Source organism: Dysidea avara, chromosome 7 (genome assembly GCF_963678975.1).
Source record: "Dysidea avara chromosome 7, odDysAvar1.4, whole genome shotgun sequence".
NCBI classification, from domain to species: Eukaryota; Metazoa; Porifera; class Demospongiae; order Dictyoceratida; family Dysideidae; genus Dysidea; species Dysidea avara.
The window spans coordinates 1641082-1662759 of NC_089278.1; the positions used below are offsets into that span (position 1 = coordinate 1641082).

At 35.2% G+C, this 21678-nt stretch overlaps 1 protein-coding gene across 1 annotated transcript; it reads left to right on the plus strand.

Annotated features, from left to right (window-relative positions):
* The first annotated feature begins 3 nt into the window (after positions 1 to 3).
* Positions 4 to 18887, plus strand: LOC136260791 (serine-rich adhesin for platelets-like). Its single transcript, XM_066054656.1, has 48 exons — positions 4 to 136; positions 220 to 295; positions 4481 to 4635; positions 4692 to 4878; positions 4930 to 5186; positions 5243 to 5386; positions 5433 to 5666; positions 5719 to 5832; positions 5886 to 6023; positions 6074 to 6173; positions 9103 to 9260; positions 9317 to 9503; positions 9555 to 9811; positions 9868 to 9987; positions 10038 to 10175; positions 10227 to 10317; positions 11731 to 11885; positions 11942 to 12128; positions 12180 to 12436; positions 12493 to 12636; positions 12683 to 12790; positions 12837 to 12959; positions 13024 to 13140; positions 13201 to 13318; positions 13988 to 14142; positions 14199 to 14385; positions 14440 to 14681; positions 14749 to 14880; positions 15108 to 15197; positions 15246 to 15367; positions 15480 to 15629; positions 15688 to 15756; positions 15809 to 15911; positions 15961 to 16089; positions 16145 to 16229; positions 16290 to 16439; positions 16620 to 16755; positions 16807 to 16913; positions 16972 to 17071; positions 17121 to 17277; positions 17691 to 17772; positions 17833 to 17899; positions 17951 to 18039; positions 18112 to 18253; positions 18308 to 18349; positions 18402 to 18440; positions 18493 to 18573; positions 18630 to 18887. Exons 1-48 carry the CDS (start codon positions 19 to 21, stop codon positions 18777 to 18779), a joined length of 6489 nt encoding a protein of 2162 aa, XP_065910728.1. The 5' UTR covers positions 4 to 18; the 3' UTR covers positions 18780 to 18887.
* Positions 18888 to 21678: the final 2791 nt, after the last annotated feature.

Below are 21678 nucleotides of genomic sequence, written 5' to 3' on the forward strand. Positions count from 1 at the left end.
TCCACTGCAACTCCTAAAATGATATCTACTATAATATCAACTACTAGTGTAGCTGCATCTACCATCACTTCAGTTGGTGGATCATCTACCATTACAACAAGTTCTATTATGAGCAGTGGGATGACAACATCTTCTGGTATGAAATTATAAACAAGTGATTGTTTACTCCTTGAATGGGTTCAACAGTTACATCCAAAATAATGTCATCTTCCACAATAGCATCAACTTCTACTGCACAATCATCAAGTACAGATGTGATGCCTTCTCCTACTTCAACTTCTTCTACCAGTTCATGGTATGAATGTGATACATTTAACTATTTTACATGCAGCTTGTGAAAAGTCACAATGTTTCAGTATATGTTAGTGAAACACAGAAAGATTTCTAGATCCAGGGTTTTGGTGGCTTCAGGTATGTTGAGTTACCTATTTTTATTTATTATTCATCTAGGACCGGGTCACATACAACCAAGTACATACACCAACACGACAACCCGCAGTGAGGCCATTAACTAGTAAAATAATTGCGATCCCAAATTAACTCAATATAGCACAATAGAGACAGATATAACACAATAGTGGCATCATAATTAGAGGCCATCAGTAGCTAAGTGCTGGTACACTGTGGCAATGGCACAGTGATGTGTACACAGTATATATATGCATACAAAACATACAGTAGAGAGCTATACGTTATTGTAGTATTGTATGCAACAATACATAATCACCGAAGATAGAAATTATTCAGCTATGTAGCCAATATACCGTATAGCGGGTTATTTTCGAAACAGAAAATTTCGCACAAGAAGCAAAATCTGAATTTCAAAGGATTTTAATTTCAAAAAGTGCCATATTTCAAAATCCGGAAGGATTTCAAATAAACGGAAATTCGTGTCACAAACTATGAAGATGCGTGAATGTTTGCCAAAAACTGACTTATTGATGGAATAATCCCTATCCCTGTCCACTGGAGAGAACTCTGGAGTCTCGAGTGGAGTAAATTCACTGGCTCGATCGTAGCTACGTGGCTATCTACCCGCATAGATTCTAGAGCAGACGGCATCAATTCCCTTTCTGGATCGTATATTTTCTGGTTATTGGTACAGTAATGATATAGTTTAGATTATCATCAGTAATACTGCGCTAAAACTCGAGGAATACACAAGCGAATCGCCAAAAGTTGGATCGTTGCTTTCACTTGTGGGAATTTATTTTCGAAGAACAACGGGATGTGGGAATTTATTTTGGAAGAGAAGGGCCTCTTCAAAATATCCAAAAATAAAAACTTTTCGAAAATTACCAGCTATACAGTACAGTACAGTATCAACTAGAGGTCACTGGTAGCTAAATCTAAATGTGGTTCATGAGTGGTGTGGAAATGGCACAGTGATGTGTACACACTGTATGCATACATAACTTGCAGGAGATACTGACACTATACTGTAGTAGTTCAGTAGAGTATGCAAGCCAGGTGAACCAGATAAAAAAAGACAGCCAAGGCAGCAAACCAGGTGAAGCAAAATGTACATTACAAGTAAACAATACAAACAAACATTCAAACATACCATGCGCTCCATTTACAATACATCTACAAACAGACAGCCAAGCCAACCAGAGTCTATCTAGCAAGCCAGGTGGAAGCATACAATACAAGTAAACAATACAAACAAACAAATATACTGCTCGGGCATGGCCACCTTAATTAACTGTTTTGCAGTGTGCATTATTTGGAATAACATGGCTTTTCAGTCACCAGCATGAAAATGAGTAAGCATTATACGTTTGTGCCTTCGTTCAATGGTGATTCTATTGCCGGTCAGTGTATGTCTGTAGGCCTTGTAGTTTTCGCATACATTAATTTATTCATTCATTAGCGTAAGTGACCTATTATCGAACGGTACCTATTATCGAACATAAAAATCACGTAACGTATTCGGAAGTTTACAATTTTATTCCGCATACTCGTAAGGTGTTTATATGGAGAATTCCAATAGTGTAGCCTATTCTTAATGAGCTTTCCGTCCTTTAGAGTTTATGTGTGGACATCACAGCAGTGTTGATACTTATCACCACTGACGAAGAAATGAAGAAAAAGAACACAGGAATCGCCGTGAAAGAAGTGCAACTCGAGCGTGACTTTGGCGGCGGAATTGGGCTTACTGTTTGTCATTTACCTGAGTAAAAGATGTATCCACGAAGACTGTACAGAAGGGGTTGTGGTAAACAAGGATAATAAGACTGTGTTATTGGTCGTAATGTGCTGATTTTTCACTGCACGCATTTTACACTAAACGATTCGCTGTTGTAATTCACAAGTGCATGCTTGTATCAAAACTATACTTCAGTTACAGTATCATGGTACTTCAGATAACACGTTGATATAATAGTTAAGAGTGTGTAGGGTGCACTGAAGTCACCACAGTAGAAAAGGTGCAAAACGTTCGATAATTGATTAACGCAAATTAATGGGCGTTCGATAATAGGTATTGGTGTTCGATAATTCATATTTTACGGAATGCAGAAATCCACTCATAACACGGACACTAATCGGATACTATTACTCAAACTTACGTGAGGTATTCTACAAGAAAGGCGCTACCTCCTGGTTAAAAGTCGAGGTTAGTACTACTTTCCCGGAGATATTTATGAAGTAAAGTATAAACTTTGTTCGATAATCGGTCACTTACGCTATTTATGACATAATTTTGACTCCATTTCTTATTATCTGTAGTACTTGGTTGTATAATTATTTATTTATTTATTTATTATTGCTTTATAACACCAAATACAGGATTACAGAATTAAAGTAGCTATTTACATAAATAGTGTGGTGGTGTTGAGGGTCAGATGGCAACATGTGCCAACTGCACAAACTAATTTAACATACAAAATACATACTTAGTTACATAAATGATTAAAATTTACTGGGCAGGAGAGTTTAGAGCACCTACAACAGGGACACATGTAATGGAGAGTACAGTATTGCTGTTTACATCAAAATTGTTGACAAAATGATTCCAAAAATAAGTTTTTAGTTGCCTTTTGATTTGTTGGATAGGGAGAGAGGTATTAATCACTGGGAGAGAATTCCATAATCTGGGTTTGGAAAACAATATTTTTATCAATTTTGAAAAGTTTTAATTTTTGCCAATTGTGGAACATTTTTAACTAGAAAGTCTTGGAAAGTATTAGTTTAGCCAATTTTAAAAGTTTTTTAGCCAGAAAATCTTGCAAATTTTTTGCCAGCTTTGGAAACTTGCAAACAAATGTGGAATCCTTGTCTTTCCATAATTGGCAAATAGCTTACTCTGCTTATATAGCATAACAGAAATTCAATTGTGGGTATCAGTTTCCGGTATTGGATTTACTGTTGCATGAATGGATCAGGAAATCTGAGGTAAAATGTACTATTAGCATTAAGAAAAATTGCTAGCAGAATTAGCAATTATACTAGTAGGGTTAGGAAATTCACTACTATAATCAGGAAATTCAGTAATAGAGTAGAAATTAGTAGCTACTTAGGAAATTTACTATTAAAGTTAGGAGATAGGATTATTAGATTTGCCATAAGGATTAGGGTTAGGAAAATTACCAGTAGTACTAGAAAAATTGCTACTAGGGTTAGTTAGGTTAGGGGTAGGGTTTGGGTTAGATATAATGAATTGTGAATAAATTATGCCAATAGTGAAAACTTTAACCCACAATCAAAAGTTGTATGGCATACTATATAAGTGTGCACATGTTTCTAAATTGGCAAGGTCAAAGGATGCCACATTTGACAGGGGCGGATCCAGGAGCTGGCAAGGGGAGGGGCACAAACAGGCTAAGTTGTAGGTGATTGGGGAGAGCAGTAGTAGAGCTGACGGATTCTCTTGTTAGTTGCTGTGTTTTAGAAGCTGCAAATATTCACCTCTCACTGTTGATTTTTGCCATTTTGGCATTTGCAGATAGTTGTGAAGTCTTAAAGTTGTTAAAAGGCTATGAATGTTTTAAACATCTGCAACACGATAATTATTTTAGAGGCGCTTAGTGCACAAAAAGGTGCTGGGTGGCAGTTTGACAGCTGTTTTTACTTTTGCATCAGGTGAGTTTGCAATAAATGGTAGTAATGTGTATATTTTTATTAGTTATAATATAAATTTGAATTTGATGTTTCAAAAGCAGTAGCTATGCATTGCTCCTCCACAATTATAGGGGGCATTTAGAATGCTAGCAAACTATATATGAACAAAAAGATTTTCAAAGAGTGTGCACAATAAAGTGGTTTAAAACAAAAAAAAAAAAAAAAACAACTAGTTACTTATAGTGACCTCAAGCTTGCAAGTTATGTACTTTATACCACTTAGACTGTCTGTGTGCCCTGTGGTATGCAGTAAAAAATCTTGGTTACATCACAGCTTAGATCAATCAATAGCCCACACTATGTAATAGTACATAGAGTTTTCTGTTAACTCTTTAAAGAATGTTTGTTCAATACACAGTGAAGTGGTTGATATCCAGTTCACTATTGGCTTCCTGGATGATGATGATAATAATTGTAATGGAGATATCAACACATACCCACCAGTGTTGTTGTATTATAGACAACATAAAGATGATAACTGGATTGTGAAGTGGAATACAAGTGATATATCTGGTGAGTAAATACATTTATATTACTACAACAAATTATTACAATTTGTCTATTTACAGATCCACATCAAAGGGTGGAGTTGTCACTAGCGATATCCTCTAGTCCACCTCATTTAACACTGAGATGGACACAAGAAGCCACATCAACTACTCCAAAATTATTCATTAGTGACATTAATTTAGAAGGATCCGGAGGAACTGGAAACAAATGTAAACTAGATCAACTGATAGATTTTGGTGAAGATGGGTAAGTAGAGACCACAATATTTTACAATGAATTAACATTGTTGTTGTGTAGACTAGACTATGTGCAGTGTACATCAGGAACTAGTGCCACATATGATTGTAGTGGTAACAATGAAGTTGGTTTGGTGTTTGATGGAACAAGCAGGGAATTGAGAACATGTAACTTCAACTTAGCCAGTGGAAAATGTTTTGGTCAAGATGACACATGTACGATAAGCCATCAACCATCTCCATCTACCACAACAATTTCAGTTGATACCAGCACAACAAGCTCCTTCATGAACAGTGTGCTACTACCATCACAGTCTTGTATGTGAACAAACCAACTATACAACTAGTGTATATCACATGTATTGTTTCAACAGCAACATCTATTATGACAACATCTACTATGATGATGTCAACTTCAAGTGTAACCACATCTACTTCAACTTCAACTGGTGAATCATCTCTGACCACCATAAGTTCTACTAAGAGTAACATGCTGGCAACATCATCAGTTCCTTCTGGTATGAATTTTGAAATAAAACTAGTATTCATTATATTTTTTAATAGCAACATTCACTGTGATGATGTCTACAATAATAACTCCAAGTGTAGCAACATCAACTGCAGCTACTCAGTCAACTTTTCTTGATAGCTCTTCTATGATCCACACATTGGCATCATCTAATATGATGACATCTACTATAATAACATCAACTCCAAGTATAACTACATCTTCAGTTGGTGAATTGTCTACCATCATATCAAGTCCTTCTGTGACCAGTCTGATGTCAACCACTACTGGTATGAGCTTGAACAACTCCTTACTTTTTGTCATTTGAATGTTTTTCAACAGCAACATCTAATATGATGACATCTACGACAACAACTTCAAGTGTAGCCACATCTACCTTCAGTGTTGAATCATCTACAATCTCTCCTTTGAGCAGTGTAATTACATCATTTTCTGGTATGAAATTTGTGGAAACAAAAGAATTGATTACTATTTTATCACGTGTATAGTTTCCACTGCAACTCCTAAAATGATATCTACTATAATATCAACTACTAGTGTAGCTGCATCTACCTTCACTTCAGTTGGTGGATCATCTACCACTACAACAAGTTCTATTATGAGCAGTGGGATGACAACATCTTCTGGTATGAAATTATAAACAAGTGATTGTTTACTCCTTGAATGGTTTTAACAGTTAAATCCAAAGTGATGTCATCTTCCACAACTTCTACTGCACAATCATCAAGTACAGATGTGATGCCTTCTCCTACTTCAACTTCTTCTACCAGTTCATGGTATGAATGTGATACATTTAACTATTTTACATGCAGCTTGCGAAAAGTCACAATGTTTTAGTGTATATTAGTGAAACACAGAAATATTTCTAGATCCAGGGTTTTGGTGGCTTCAGGTATGTTAAGTTACCATATTTGGCAAATTTCAATATGCCTGTTTGATTCCTGTTTTTATTTATTTATTTATTGTTTCTTTATAACACCAGATACAGGATTACAGAATTACAGTAGCTATGTACATAAATAGTGTGGTGGTGTTGAGGGTCAGATGGCAACATGTGCCAACTGCCCAAACTATAATTACTTATAATACTAGTTAATTACTGTACATGTAGACCAGGGGCGGATCCAGGAGCTGGCAAGGAGAGGGGCACAAACAGGCTAAATTGTAGGTGATTGGGGAGAGCCAGATTCTCTTGTTACTTGCTACATTTTTGAAGCAGCAAATAATCACCTCTTAGTGATGTCTCACTGTTGATTTTTGCCATTTTGGCTTTTGCAGATGGTGGCGAAGTCTTTAAAGCTGTTTTAAGGGCTCTGAATGTCTTAAACATCAACACGATAATTACTTTTAGAGGCGCTTAGTACGCACAAAGGTGCTGGGTGACAATTTCACCTTTGTTTTGTTTTCATTTCAGGTGAATTTGTAATAAATGCTAGTAAAATGTGCATATTTTATGAGTTTTATAAACTGATCTTGGCCTGACAAACTTTAGTATTGAATCAGAAGTATGGCAGGCTCCTCCACAAGGTGAGGGGGGGGGGGGCATTTGCCCCAAATGCCCCATCCTGGATCTGCCATTGTAGACAACATACAAAACACATACTTTATAGTTACATAAATGATTAAAATTTACCGGGCAGGGGAGTTTAGAGCACCTACAACAGGGACACATGTAATGGAGAGTACAATATTGTTGTTTACATCAAAATTGTTGACAAAATAATTCCAAAAATATATTTTTAGTAGAGAGGTATTAATCACTGGGAGAGAATTCCATAATCTGGGTTAGGAAAACAATAATTTTTCTTTTACCAATTTTGGAAAGTATTAATTAGGTCAATTTTGAAAGTTTTTTTAGCCAGAAAATCTTGCAATTTTTGCCAGCTTTGGAAACTTACAAACAAATATGGCATTCTCTAAGCCTTTCCACATTTGGCAAGTTGCTTACTGAAGCATAACAAGGGGAATTCAATTGTGGGTATCAGTTTCTAGTATTGGATTTACTGTTGCATGAATAGATTAGGAAATTTGCAGTTGTAGTGTTAGAAATGTACTATTAGTGTTAAGAAAAATCGCTAGTAGAGTTAGCAAATTTACTAGTAGGGTTAGGAAATTCGCTATTATAATTAGGAAATTCAGTATTAGAGTTATGAAATTTGCTAGTGGAGTTATAGGACATTAGTGCTTAGGAAATTTGCTATTAAAATGATTAGGATTAGCTTTTTTGGGCATGATGAGGTGGTCTTATTATTGAGGTCATCAAATACACCTTAGAAATGTTTGGGACCTACTTACGGTAGGGTTTGGGTTAGGTATAATGAACTGTGAAGCAAGCCAAAACAAAGGTACTTTTGTATAAATAGTGGAAACTTAACCCACACTCAAAAAGATCTATGGCATACTATATAAGGATGCCATGTTTGGCTACTAATGAGAGAGTTGCTTAAATTACCAACAATTGAAGTTGCCTGTGGAAATCTCAATTTGACAATTCAGTGACTTCTAATAGTTGTTGCCAATTTTGGCAGCAATCTAGAAGTTGCCAATTATGGTAATCATTTGATTCCATAATAGTAACTTTTGTGCATATCAAAAGTTGCCAAAAGTGGTTCTAAAACATATCTGTGGCTTGCATGGAATACAAGCTGTATGGGGATCAAATCTGGTCGGGAATTTTTGTTAAGCTTATAACAGAGTATTCTCACTTCCTGCATTACAGGCTTTCAGCCATTTTGTGAGTTCCTAGTTGGAAACTAATTAATAAACTATAAACACTAGTGATGATAATGATGTACATGCAGGGGCGGAGGAAGTAGTTGATATGAGGGGGGGCTGGGCTGACCCAGACTTATCTCTGATTTGGTAAGGTGAGACCAAAAAAAAAAAAAAAAGTCACAACCAACTGACAATAGCTTTCCACCTCACTAGCTACGCATTTATAACTGATAAACTACATAAAAATCCTTACATAGCTCGCTACATACTCATTGCTTTATTAGAGCGACTGCTCTATTAGAATATCTCGATCTTTATCACGGTTTTCAGCCCCACTCCAAGAAGGATAATTTCGGTGTGATATCAATCTTAGCCCCCCCTCAGCAGACCCAGGGGGGGGCTTCATCCCCTAGCCCCCCCCCCCCCCCTTTTCGCCGCCTATGTGTGCATAAATTTAATTTGCTAATGAGTTATGAGATTTGGTTGGATTTTGTAAATTACTACTTACATTAATTCTGCCAAATTATTTAGTTTAGTACACATGTAAACACTTTGTCAGGTGCCAAGTTATTTCATATCGTAAATAAGCACCAACCAAGTTATAACATTAAGGACAATTGAAGTTCTGAAAGAAAATGTACAGACTAATAGAGCACATAGGACAAACACACATTAAAAAAAAAAATAGGCATGCATTTGATTGACCCCTGTCCATGCCTGCCCTACATACCAATGTACTATTAAGTTTCCCTACTTAACTGTATATTCACCAGAATGTTACATATACGTATATTAAAATTATTTTCAAAGTGTGTAGAAAAACTAACTACTATAGTGACCTCATCCTTGCAAGTCATGTACTCTACCACTTGAACTGTCTGGGTGCTCTGTGGTATGCATCCATACTTTAGATTGATTGATAGCCCACACTATGTAATAGTACACAGAGTTTTCTGTTAACTCTTTAAAGAATGTTTGTTCAATACACAGTGAAGTGGTTGATGTCCAGTTCACTATTGGCTTCCTGGATGATGATGATGATAATAATTGTAATGGAGATATCAACACATATCCACCAGTGTTGTTGTATTATAGACAACATAAAGATGATGACTGGATTGTGAAGTGGAATACAAGTGATATATCTGGTGAGTAAATACATTTATATTACTATAACAAATTATTACAATTTATCTGTTTACAGATCCACATCAAAGGGTGGAGTTGTCACTAGCGATATCCTCTAGTCCACCTCATTTAACACTGAGATGGACACAAGAAGCCACATCAACTACTCCAAAATTATTCATTAGTGACATTAATTTAGAAGGATCCGGAGGAACTGGAAACAAATGTAAACTAGATCAACTGATAGATTTTGGTAATGATGGGTAAGTAGAGACCACAATATTTTACAATGAATTAACATTGTTGTTGTGTAGACTAGACTATGTGCAGTGTACATCAGGAACTAGTGCCACATATGATTGTAGTGGTAACAATGAAGTTGGTTTGGTGTTTGGTGGAACAAGCAGGGAACTGAGAACATGTAACTTCAACTTAGCCAGTGGAAAATGTTTTGGTCAAGATGACACGTGTACGATAAGCCATCAACCATCTCCGTCTGCCACAACAATTTCAGCTGATACCAGCACAACAAGCTCCTTCATGAACAGTGTGCTACTACCATCACAGTCTTGTATGTGAACAAACCAACTATACAACTAGTGTATATCACATGTATTGTTTCAACAGCAACATCTATTATGACAACATCTACTATGATGATGTCAACTTCAAGTGTAGCCACATCTACCTTAAGTGTTGAATCATCTACAATATTTACTATGAGCAGTGTAATTACATCATTTTCTGGTATGAAATTTGAAACAAAAGAAACAATTACTTTTTTATCACGTGTATAGTTTCCACTGCAACTCCTAAAATGGCATCTACTATAATACCAACTACTAGTGTAGCTGCATCTACCATCTCTCCAGTTGGTGGATCATCTACCATTACAACAAGTTCTATCATGAGCAGTGGGATGGCAACATTTTCTGGTATGAAATTTTAAACAAATGATTGTTTACTCCTTGTCATGGTTTCTACAGTTACATCCAAAATAATGTCATCTTCCACAACAGCATCATCTAGTACAGATGTGATGCCTTCTCCTACTTCAACTTCTTCTACCAGTTCATGGTATGATTGTGATACATTTAACTATTTTACATGCAGCTTGTGTTAAGTCATGATGTTTCAGTATATATTAGTCAAACACAGAAAGAATTCTAGATCCAGGGTTTTGTGGCTTCAGGTATGTTAAGTTACCATATTTGGAAAATTTCAATATGCCTATTTAATTTCTGTTTTGGAAAACAATAATTTTTTGCCAATTTTAATTTTTGCCAATTCTAGAAAGCTTACCACTTTTGTAATTTGGTCAATTTTGAAAGTTTTTAGCAACAATTTTTTGCCAGTTTTGGAAACTTACAAACAAATGTGGCATCCTCCAAGCCTTTCCACATTTGGAAAATTGCTAACAAGGGGAATTCACTGGCAATTGTGGGTATCAGTTTCCAGCATTGGATTGACTTACTTGATTGGATTAGGAAATCTGCAGTAGTAGTGTTAGAAATGTACTATTAGTGTTAAGAAAAATTGCTAGCAGAGTTAGCAAATTTACTAGTAGGGTTAGGAAATCCACTATTATAATTAGGAAATTGAATCTTAATCATTCAACTCTGTTTTACATTCACCCTTGCTACATCCTAAATTAATTCTTTATAACTCTAATTGGCTGGTAATTGGCCGCCTTTTTTTCTTTACACTGACTATTGAAAAAGGCGGACAAATTACCAGCCAATTAGAGTTACAAGGAATTAATTTAGGATGTAGCAAGGGTGAATGTAAAACAGAGTTGAATGATTAAGATTCAATGTTACAAGAATAATTGTAGTTAGTTGCATCAACAAAAATTTTATTCTTGGCCGCTTCAGGTATCAGCTGTTTTGGTTGCCAGTTACTTTTACTTACCTATTTTGCACAGCTAAGGTATTCTTGTATGGATTTGGTAAAACTTTGGTCATCACAGATAGTTTTAGTAACATTGATTCTTGGCCGCTCCAGATATCAGCTCTTTCAGTTGCCAGTTACTTTCATAGAGTCTTTTTCTACAGCTGAGTGGGATTACAGGTACTTGTAGTTTCTTGAACGCGCCTTTTTTTACAGCAAAGATGTTTTTTGTTTTTTTTGGGGGGGGGGGGTATAGATTATACAGGACAAACACACATGTAAAAAAACAGTAATTGAGCCCTGTTCATGCCTACCCTACATACCAATGTGCTATTAAGTACATGCCTCTACTTGTATATGTTACTATAATATATGTGAACAAATTTTTTTCAAAGTGTGTACAGTAAAGTAGAAAAAACCAGCTACTATAGTGACCTCATCCTTGCAAATCATGTGCTCTACCACTTCGACTGTCTAGGTGCTCTGTGGTATGTAGCAAAAAACCTTGGTTATATCATAGCTTAGATTGATTGATAGCCCACACTATGTAATAGTACACAGAGTTTTCTGTTAACTCTAGAATGTTTGTTCAATACACAGTGAAGTGGTTGATGTCCAGTTCACTATTGGCTTCCTGGATGATGATGATAATAATTGTAATGGAGATATCAACAAATACCCACCAGTGTTGTTGTATTATAGACAACATAAAGATGATGACTGGATTGTGAAGTGGAATACAAGTGATATATCTGGTGAGTAAATACATTTATATTACTACAACAAATTATTACAATTTGTCTATTTACAGATCCACACCAAAGGGTGGAGTTGTCACTAGCGATATCCTCTAGTCCACCTCATTTAACACTGAGATGGACACAAGAAGCCACATCAACTACTCCAAAATTATTCATTAGTGACATTAATTTAGAAGGATCCGGAGGAACTGGAAACAAATGTAAACTAGATCAACTGATAGATTTTGGTGATGATGGGTAAGTAGAGACCACAATATTTTACAATGAAAATTAACATTATTCTCACAGACTAGACTATGTGCAGTGTACATCAGGAACTAGTGCCACATATGATTGTAGTGGTAACAATGAAGTTGGTTTGGTGTTTGATGGAACAAGCAGGGAACTGAGAACATGTAACTTCAACTTAGCCAGTGGAAAATGTTTTGGTCAAGATGACACGTGTACGATAAGCAATCAACCATCTCCATCTACCACAACAATTTCAGCTGATACCAGCACAACAAGCTCCTTCATGAACAGTGTGCTACTACCATCACAGTCTTGTATGTGAACAAACCAACTATACAACTAGTGTATATCACATGTATTGTTTCAACAGCAACATCTATTATGACAACATCTACTATGATGATGTCAACTTCAAGTGTAGCTACATCTTCTTTAACTTCAACTGGTGAATCATCTCTGACCACCATAAGTTCTACTAAGAGTAATATGTTGACAACGTCATCAGTTCCTTCTGGTATGAATTGTGAAATAAAACTAGTATTCATTATAATTTTCAATAGCGACATTCACTGTGTTGATGTCTACAATAATATTAACTCCAAGTGTAGTGACATCAACTGCATCTACTCAGTCAACATTGCTTGATAGCTCTTCTATGGTCCACACAGGTAAAAAGTAATCAAAACAATAGCATCACATGTACTATTTCAACAGCATCATCTAGTATGATGACATCTACTATATCAACATCAACTCCAAGTATAGCTACATCTTCAGTTGGTGAATTGTCTACCATCACATCAAGTCCTATGACCAGTGTGATGTCAGCCATTACTGGTATGAGCAGCTTTGAAGCTAACATAATTCCTTATTGCTTTATCACTTGTATATTTTTCAACAGCAACATCTAATATGTTGACATATACAACGTCAACTTCAAGTGTAGTTACATCTACCTCAAGTTCTGTTGAATTATCTACAATCTCTGCTATGAGCAATGTAATTACATCATTTCCTGGTATGAAATCTTAAATACAGAAATCCACTGTTATTTTCTCACATGCATGTATATACGTAGTTTCAACTGCAACATCTAAAATGACATCTACTATAATACAAACTACTAGCATAGCCATACAATCAACTAGTATAGATGTGATTCCTTCTCCTACATCAACTTCTGTTGCCAGTTCATGGTATGGAGGCATTTGTACCACTTGTGATGTTGTTGCTTGTATTATAAGATGTAGAGTAGTTGTAAAGTGAGGGATTTTGTAAAATAATTCCATTAAAAAATCAACACTCATTCCTCTATAAGTTGCCAGTTGTAATGCTCTGTGTTCAGTGTGATCCAGTAACTCCAGCACTATATCTAAAATATATATGTTCAAAAATCAAGGTTTGCATTTTTTTACTATCTTAATAAAAATATTTAAAGAAATTCAGTGCCTTAAGGCAGAAAATAGCAAAATACAGTAAAATTATGCCTCTGAAATGTTCTAGTCTTGTGACAATATTATACTTATAACATAAGTAATGGCTATAAGTCTATAACATCACAAATCAGAACTTTAGTCTGTATTTGATTATCTCCTAGAGATCTATATGTACTGATTGCTTGCTTTTGACATTTGAGCAATTAGTATCACAAAACAGTTAACTCAGGAATACCTTTTATGTATGTCTCGTTAACATTTATTGTTTCAGCCATATATACAGAATAGATTACTAACAAATACCATCCTACAGGATTTTGCAATTACAGTGTACATGCAGTGTAATATCAGAGAAGAGTTATATTGTAAAAAATAATATCATCTACAAACTACTAAGGTTTGTCTTATTTTGTTTTCTTTGATGTGCAGTGAAGTGGTCAATGTACAATTCACAATTGGCTTCCTGGATGATGATGATAATAATTGTAATGGAGATATCAACACATACCCACCAGTGTTGCTGTATTATAGACAACATAAAGATGATGACTGGATTGTGAAGTGGAATACAAGTGATATATCTGGTGAGTAAATACATTTATATTACTACAACAAATTATTACAATTTGTCTATTTACAGATCCACATCAAAGGGTGGAGTTGTCATTGCCAATATCACCTAGTCAACCTCATTTAATACTGAAATGGACACAAGATATAGCACCAACAACTCCTACATTATTCATTAGTGACATTAATTTAGAAGGATCTGGAGGACCTGGAAGTAATTGTAAACTTGACCAAATCATAGAATTTGATGATAATGGGTAAGATAACCAGTAATGTTATATTACAAATTTATTGTGCTCTGCATCTTACAGAATGGACTATGTGCAATGCACCTCAGGAACTATTGCCACACATAATTGTAGTGGTGATGACACAATTAGCTTGGTGTTTGATGGAGCGATTCGTGAGCTGAGAACTTGTACCTTCAACTTAGCCAGTGGTAGATGTATTGATCAAGAAGTCATGTGCATGATAAACATTGAACCATCTGCATCCACATTGGCTGGGGAATCACCTACCACCACACCAAGCAGTGTGTTGGCTTCACCGTCTGGTATGAAATGTGAAAAATAATTCTATACTATGATTAGTCGTGTATGTGTAACTTTATTACTGAACAGTGTCATCTGGTGTATTGATGTCAATCAGTGCAACAGTAAAGAAGGCAGCATCCACCAGCGTGTTTACCAGTTCATTTCTATCAACCAGTACAGTGATGTACAGCAATAAAATTACCCCAACCATTATCCCAGGTAACTTTGTTTTTACAATTCTCACTACACCTTTATGGATGGTGTATGAATGATTATGCATGTGTGTGTGTAATGCATGGAAGAATACATTTCCACCAATCAAAAGCACTTGTTGATCTTAAAATTTAATTGTACAGCTACTATTTACAGAATTTAACTGCACTTTAACATAAAGCAGTTTTCAGCTTGTAAATGCTTGAAATTATAAAGATGAATCTTTCTTGTAGAATACTGCCAAGAGGAAGTTACAAATTATACTATAAGAGTTTCACAACCCCTTAATACAACCAGAGTTCTATACTGCAGGACTGACAAAGGTTAGGTAATCATTTTGTGTCATTGATAATAATACGATGCTTCAACAGTATTTATTACACAAATTTGTGAAAAATCTGCTGAGGGAGAACCAAATTGGTATCCAGAATTGACTTCTTGCAATGAAGATGGACTGCCAATTTCAGAAGACCTTTTCACAACAATTACAACTGTAAGAGGATACACATAATGTCTATATGCATACTTGCAAAGATTTATACTATAATTGCAAGCAAACTCATAAAATGGATACTGAATTAGCCTAACCTAATATTGTCTTTTAGATACCATTTAATGACAACGACACTCAATTAGAGACTGTTAAAAGTTACACTGAGAAACCAGACATAGAAATATTAGATGGTGACCCAGTTGTGATCTTGGATATACTACAGAACAGCTCGAGAGAAAACTGTACAAAAGAGTACATTGAGGTATAGTCCCTGTGATTTCCTGTATCTCGGATAAGGTTATCTGCTTATCATCCTATAGAATTATATTATTTCAGTTGACAACCTGATGGATTACCGTTTCTTAAATAGAATCAAGCTGCTTGGAAAAGTAAGATAAACAGGTCTCAGAACCAAAGTAAATGTGTGTACACTACTCATAGCAAGCACAAGAAGCCTTTATAAGCACACTATTTTCTTCAACGGATTACTTTGTTCTCTATTGTTACAAGCCCAAATATCCTCCTCCACCCACTTCATATACTGGTTAGCTACTTTGAGAGTAACAACAAACTCTGATGTAACTTTTAAACAGGAATTAGTGCAGTTGATATTGAAGATCCTAATAACATTGAGAGGTTGAACTTATCAACCAGTGTTTATGGGTCATTTAGACCTCCAAATAGCTTGATTGCCACAGCTCTTGATGAACGAATTAAAAAATGTGAGTGAATTCATTAGTTGACTATATTATCACCCTAGACCAACACTTTCTATAGTCCGAGTTGGGTCTTATTCTTTTGACAACCTGGATGAATTATTGATGAAACCAATATACAGGGATAACACTGTAGACTACTTCAAGTAAGACAAAGTACCAGTGAAGCAAAGTGTCATGGTGTGATCATATTTAATCACATATAGTGCTGTTCAGTTTATATCTCCTGTAAATTCCAAAGTAGTCAACTGTGCAACTCAAAGTTGTAAAGAAGCAATGGAGGAAGGTATAGAGATTGTAATCAATCACAGACCGACAACAGGAAACACCATGTGTGCATACTACAATTTTAGCAAGTGAGTCACAGCATTACAATAATATATTAGTTAGCTACCTGGAATATGAAATGGAGTGTCCCATTTTGGACACTTTACGCATATCATCTTATAGCTACATGTTTCATGTTCTGGCTAGTGAATACTAGCTATGGTCACAGCATAATAAAATGATATGTATACTGCCCATATTTTATGCAGAATGGAAGAGTATGAACCATTCTGGTCTACTGATGGTTGCATAGTACAAAGAAGTAGTCCAGAACAAACTGTGTGCACGTGTACCCATCTGACACACTTTGTTGTCTTATCAGATTCTAGACAGTCTATCACCCAGGTGACCACATACATTCAATTTATCATTATCTTATAGTGTTACTACTACCAGGCTAGTACCAGTGAAGACCAATGCACCCAGCCATTTATACTATACGTGTGTATTGCAATCTCACTTATAGTACTGATATTAATCATTGTAATTCTAGTAATGTACAGGTATGCTCTATATATAATCTGTATATGTATAGTTTTAGTTGACTATAACTAATTTCAGATCACTGTGGAACTTTGCAACCTTTGTCCACATTAATCTATGTGCTACTCTATTTATTGCACATTTGTTGCTTATCCTGATTTGTTTGATTGCAGACAAGGTGAGACTCAAAATTTAACTAGCAACTGTGTTCAGTGCCTCGCTTACAGGCTGGCTGTGCTGCAGTGGCCATTTTGATACACTATTTCTTTCTTGCTTCATTCATGTGGTTGTTAATGGAGGTAGTGGTGTTGTATATTATACTAATAAAAGTGTTTGAGAAAGTCACCTGGAAACATTACATCATTATTACACTTCTGTCTTATGGTAAGACTCACATAAGACTGTTACAGCAGATAATAGTCATACTTACCCTGGGTAGATGTGATAAATATACTACAATAATTTCTATTTCTATAACTTTGATAAATGTAATGCATTTAACAATAACTATATTTACTAAACACTTCAATGTGTCACAGCCATATCACATAAGCTCAATGTTCTGGTTATTACATGATACCAGACAAAAAGAAGTAGAGTTAACTTGACAATATCATAACTATTGATATGTGATGTACAGAATTAATAACAATTAATCTAACAAGTATCATAATCACCAAATTAGTGTTCAGACAGCAACAAAATCATACAGAACACCTACATAGTCTCCTTGCACACTGAAGACATTTAACATGTTGTATATATGTAACTATTAGAACAGATAATATTATCCACAGGTGGCCCATTATTGTACATGATATTGTGCATTCCTTTGGGATTGGGAAGAAGCGATAAGTGGAGTTATGGAAGTGAAGACCTGTAAGCTAACAATACACACACACAGCTGTACATCACTATTGAATCTCCCATTGTGTACAGTTGCTGGTTGACATACAAGGATGGTTTTATATTGGCATTCATTATTCCTGTTCTGGTCATTGTAATAGTGAGTATAATATTCTTATCATTGCACTATTGAAGTATAATACATTTACAGTTAGCATTTTTGCTTCTGATATTACTGCTAACTATGCAGAAGAAGTTTGAAGAGAAACACAAGATTGATGAAAACTGTTCACAGACTATGTAAGTTCTAGATAATCATAATCATGTTGAGTGTATATTATACATTGAACTGTTTCATGTGTGACTCTATAGTTCTAATTGCTACAAACGATGGCTACAAGGACTTGTCCTGTTGACTTTCACAGTAACAACAACATGGGCATTAGCACTGGCACACTATTACAAGCTATTATTATTGACAGCATATGTCTTTGGAATCAGTCTTGTTATTCAGGTATGCTATAGATGTTCCTAGAATTGTAACATTGCATCATCTACTATTTATTAGGCAATCATACTATTCTTACTCTTAATTATTTATTTCAGAAAGGTTAGTATCAAATCAATATCATATCACCCATTTAATAAGTGTATCAATCCAGGTGTGCAAAGTATGGTATACCTACATTTTCAACAACAAGGTTAGCACTAAAAGCGCTAGTAAGTCAAAGATCAAATACTTTGAACACTCAGGCCATTGACACACTGGAGGATTATACATTTGAGAATGTGTATGCTATGGATGAATTCTCAGAAGATGTGCAAACCATCAGTGTAAGTATAACAGAATGCACAAATATTGTGACATAATATGTCTTATTCACACACAGTATTCACCAGTATCCCATAAAGAATTTATGCTTGAAAAGTCCAGAAGTTTCCGAGAGAAAAATTTCTCGCTCAAAGAGACATTTGTAGACAGCAATGAAACAGGTGTGGAGTTTTTGGTTGCTGAACCTGTTGCCTCTTCCTCTCTTTAAACCACAAAATGTGTTTTAACACATGAAAGTAACAAATTAAAATAACAATATTGTATATTAACTATGTTGTTATATTGTATATTAACTATGTTGTTACAAACATGAACTTCCAGTCAATAATCACATTTGGGTAGCGTAAAGTTGCTTTTATATTTTATCTTATAAATAATTTGTAGTTTAAGTGTTTCAATGTTGTATCCAACACACATACAAGCATTAAGAATTATCACTATACAGATTGATGTGGTCCGTGAGCAATATAATGGTATGTAGACACATCTTGTAGACAATACTGATAGCTGTTTAGGCTTGGAGCAGCTGCACTGATATTGTGGCATTCAATAGTTAACTTGTATTATTTGATTATTGGAGGTGTATTACACAAGAGAATGGTATTTTACTTGAGAGGTAACCAGTAACCAACCAAGTGCATGTTGATGCTGAGACGTATGATCATGTTTATGAAGTGATTTGGTGATGTGAACTGCCCAGTTCTGGAGATGTTGTAAATGTTGCAGAGAATGCTGAGACAGCGCTGTACCCCAAACTGGTAGTACATAGTCCATATGAGACATCATCAGGGGGTCCATTAACATTTTTATAATAGATGCCTATGATGGGTGTTGATCCAAAACAGGTGGTAAGATAGATTCTTAACATATACTGCAGGCACCTGTTGAGTCCAATGAAATTGGTTATCAATGATAATTCCCAAGTACTTCTGAGTGCTAACTTCCACATTACCATGACACCAATATACTATGCATAAACCATCTGTTTGACTGCTTACTTTTCTCACTAGCCTTTACATAAGCACTTATATCATCTGAGACTAAAGAAACCAAGGCAAATTAAGTCCATTGCTATATATATCATTTACACTCTATTTTAACTGCTCTATTGGAGTAAATTGGTCCGTTGGTGAAAACTGAAAAACAGATAAAGATCAGAAGCAATGCCAACTTGCACGTTAGGCAACTTCATTAATTTGTATTCACATTAAGATCATATGTCATATACCACAAAATGACAATGTGGGAGCATTTGTTCTTGTACAAGACAAGTTAGGGTAGAAGGTGTGAAAGATACACCTACCTTTAGAAGAATGACTACTTTGAGTAACACATTCTCAGTAATGCATACTTGCGCAGGTTCAACACACATGTACATATCAGCTACACTTGCAACTGATTTCATAGTGAAACTAAATACAATATACCTACCACTGACTATGCATGCCACTTGTACATACTGCTAGAAATTTAATCCTTTTCCAACTACACTGTATGGCTGTGGCTTCTTTTGCACATTGTAACATGTACTACTTACGTATACAGAGGCTGGCTTCCCATTAACATCCATTACACTATCATGTATATCAATGGAGGAGTGATGTTGTTGGTCATTCATTGCAAGCCATAATACTGTTGTGATTTGATGTGCTTCTCATGTACTATACAATTTCTTAAATTCACAGCAAACTGCAACCTGCAACAGCTTGACTGCACAACTGTCCATGTACACTACACAACTGTAGGGTCTTCAGTCAACATTTTTAAAAACATTCTGCTGTATGAAGAGTCAAACTGAACACAACGACAGTTATAATTATGATATACCATGAAAAAAATGATCATTTATCTAAATCCAGATAATACAAATTTTGTAAACCCACTAAAATTATGGCTGATATGTGGCTCCAAAGTACATGTCCTATTCCACTAATCATTACAATGACACATTATCACTTATTATATCTCACAGTAGTTATAGTCAATAAACAACTTCCATTGATCTAACTATATATAGCGGCTACTGTTATTTACTAGACTCAGAATCAATTTAACACCAGTGTGATGCTGTGGTATAATAATGCATAATATCTTTAGATAAATGCAAAGAAAGAAGCTACACAAACAGAAGTGTATAATCTTAGCTGTCCACATGTTTAAAGTGTTTGTGCAAGCACTCCTTATATACAAATGATATAGTGTAGCTGAAACTTCCTAGCTGTAATATTTACTCATTTGTGATCACCAGCTTTTCAGCAGAATTTTGCCATATAATCACTATGACCAGGTTTTTTAGCCTATACAGATAGCCTGACAAGCTAAACATTACACACTATTATGGAAACGCATAGTGAAGACAATATTTGTAAGATGAAACCATATATAGCAATGTAAGCATTCTGCTCAATTTAATTTGAACGCATCCCTATTTCTTACAGCTTGTCTATTAGTATACTTACAAACACATTCATACAAACTTATGCGCACGCACATATACTCAGAGCATATACGCAGCAGGGTGTGACACCATACAGAACAATGAAATGATTAGATTATTATTTATTGCATAATAAAAGTGCATGAACTCTGTATTATTTGCAGTCAACACACAGTCCCTACCGTAATAGAATTAACCACTTATCATGAATGCTGTAAACACTAAACACTGTAAACACTGTATAAAACACTTTAAACACTGTAACACTGTATAAATACTGTGTGCTTTACATGATGAGTGTTCAAATACAGTGTTTAATGTGTTAAATACAGTGTTTAAATACAGTGTTTAATGTGTAACACATTAAACACTGTATTTGAACACTCATCATGCAAAGCACACAGTATTTTTAGGGAGTCTGGGCCATTGGAGAAAGCCATGGGCACAGGAAAATTTTAGCTTTTTGAGATCAATGATTATGTACTTTACTATTAATACTTACAAAATCCAAGTGACTGTATTTTTACCCACTGACTACTCTGTTAGAGTATTTCAGCAATTATAAATCAAATCATAAAAGAGTTTCACATGATTTCCACTTTAAAGGTCCAATTTTAACTATTGTATATGCATGTACATTTATAGCATATACAATAGCATATACAAGTGG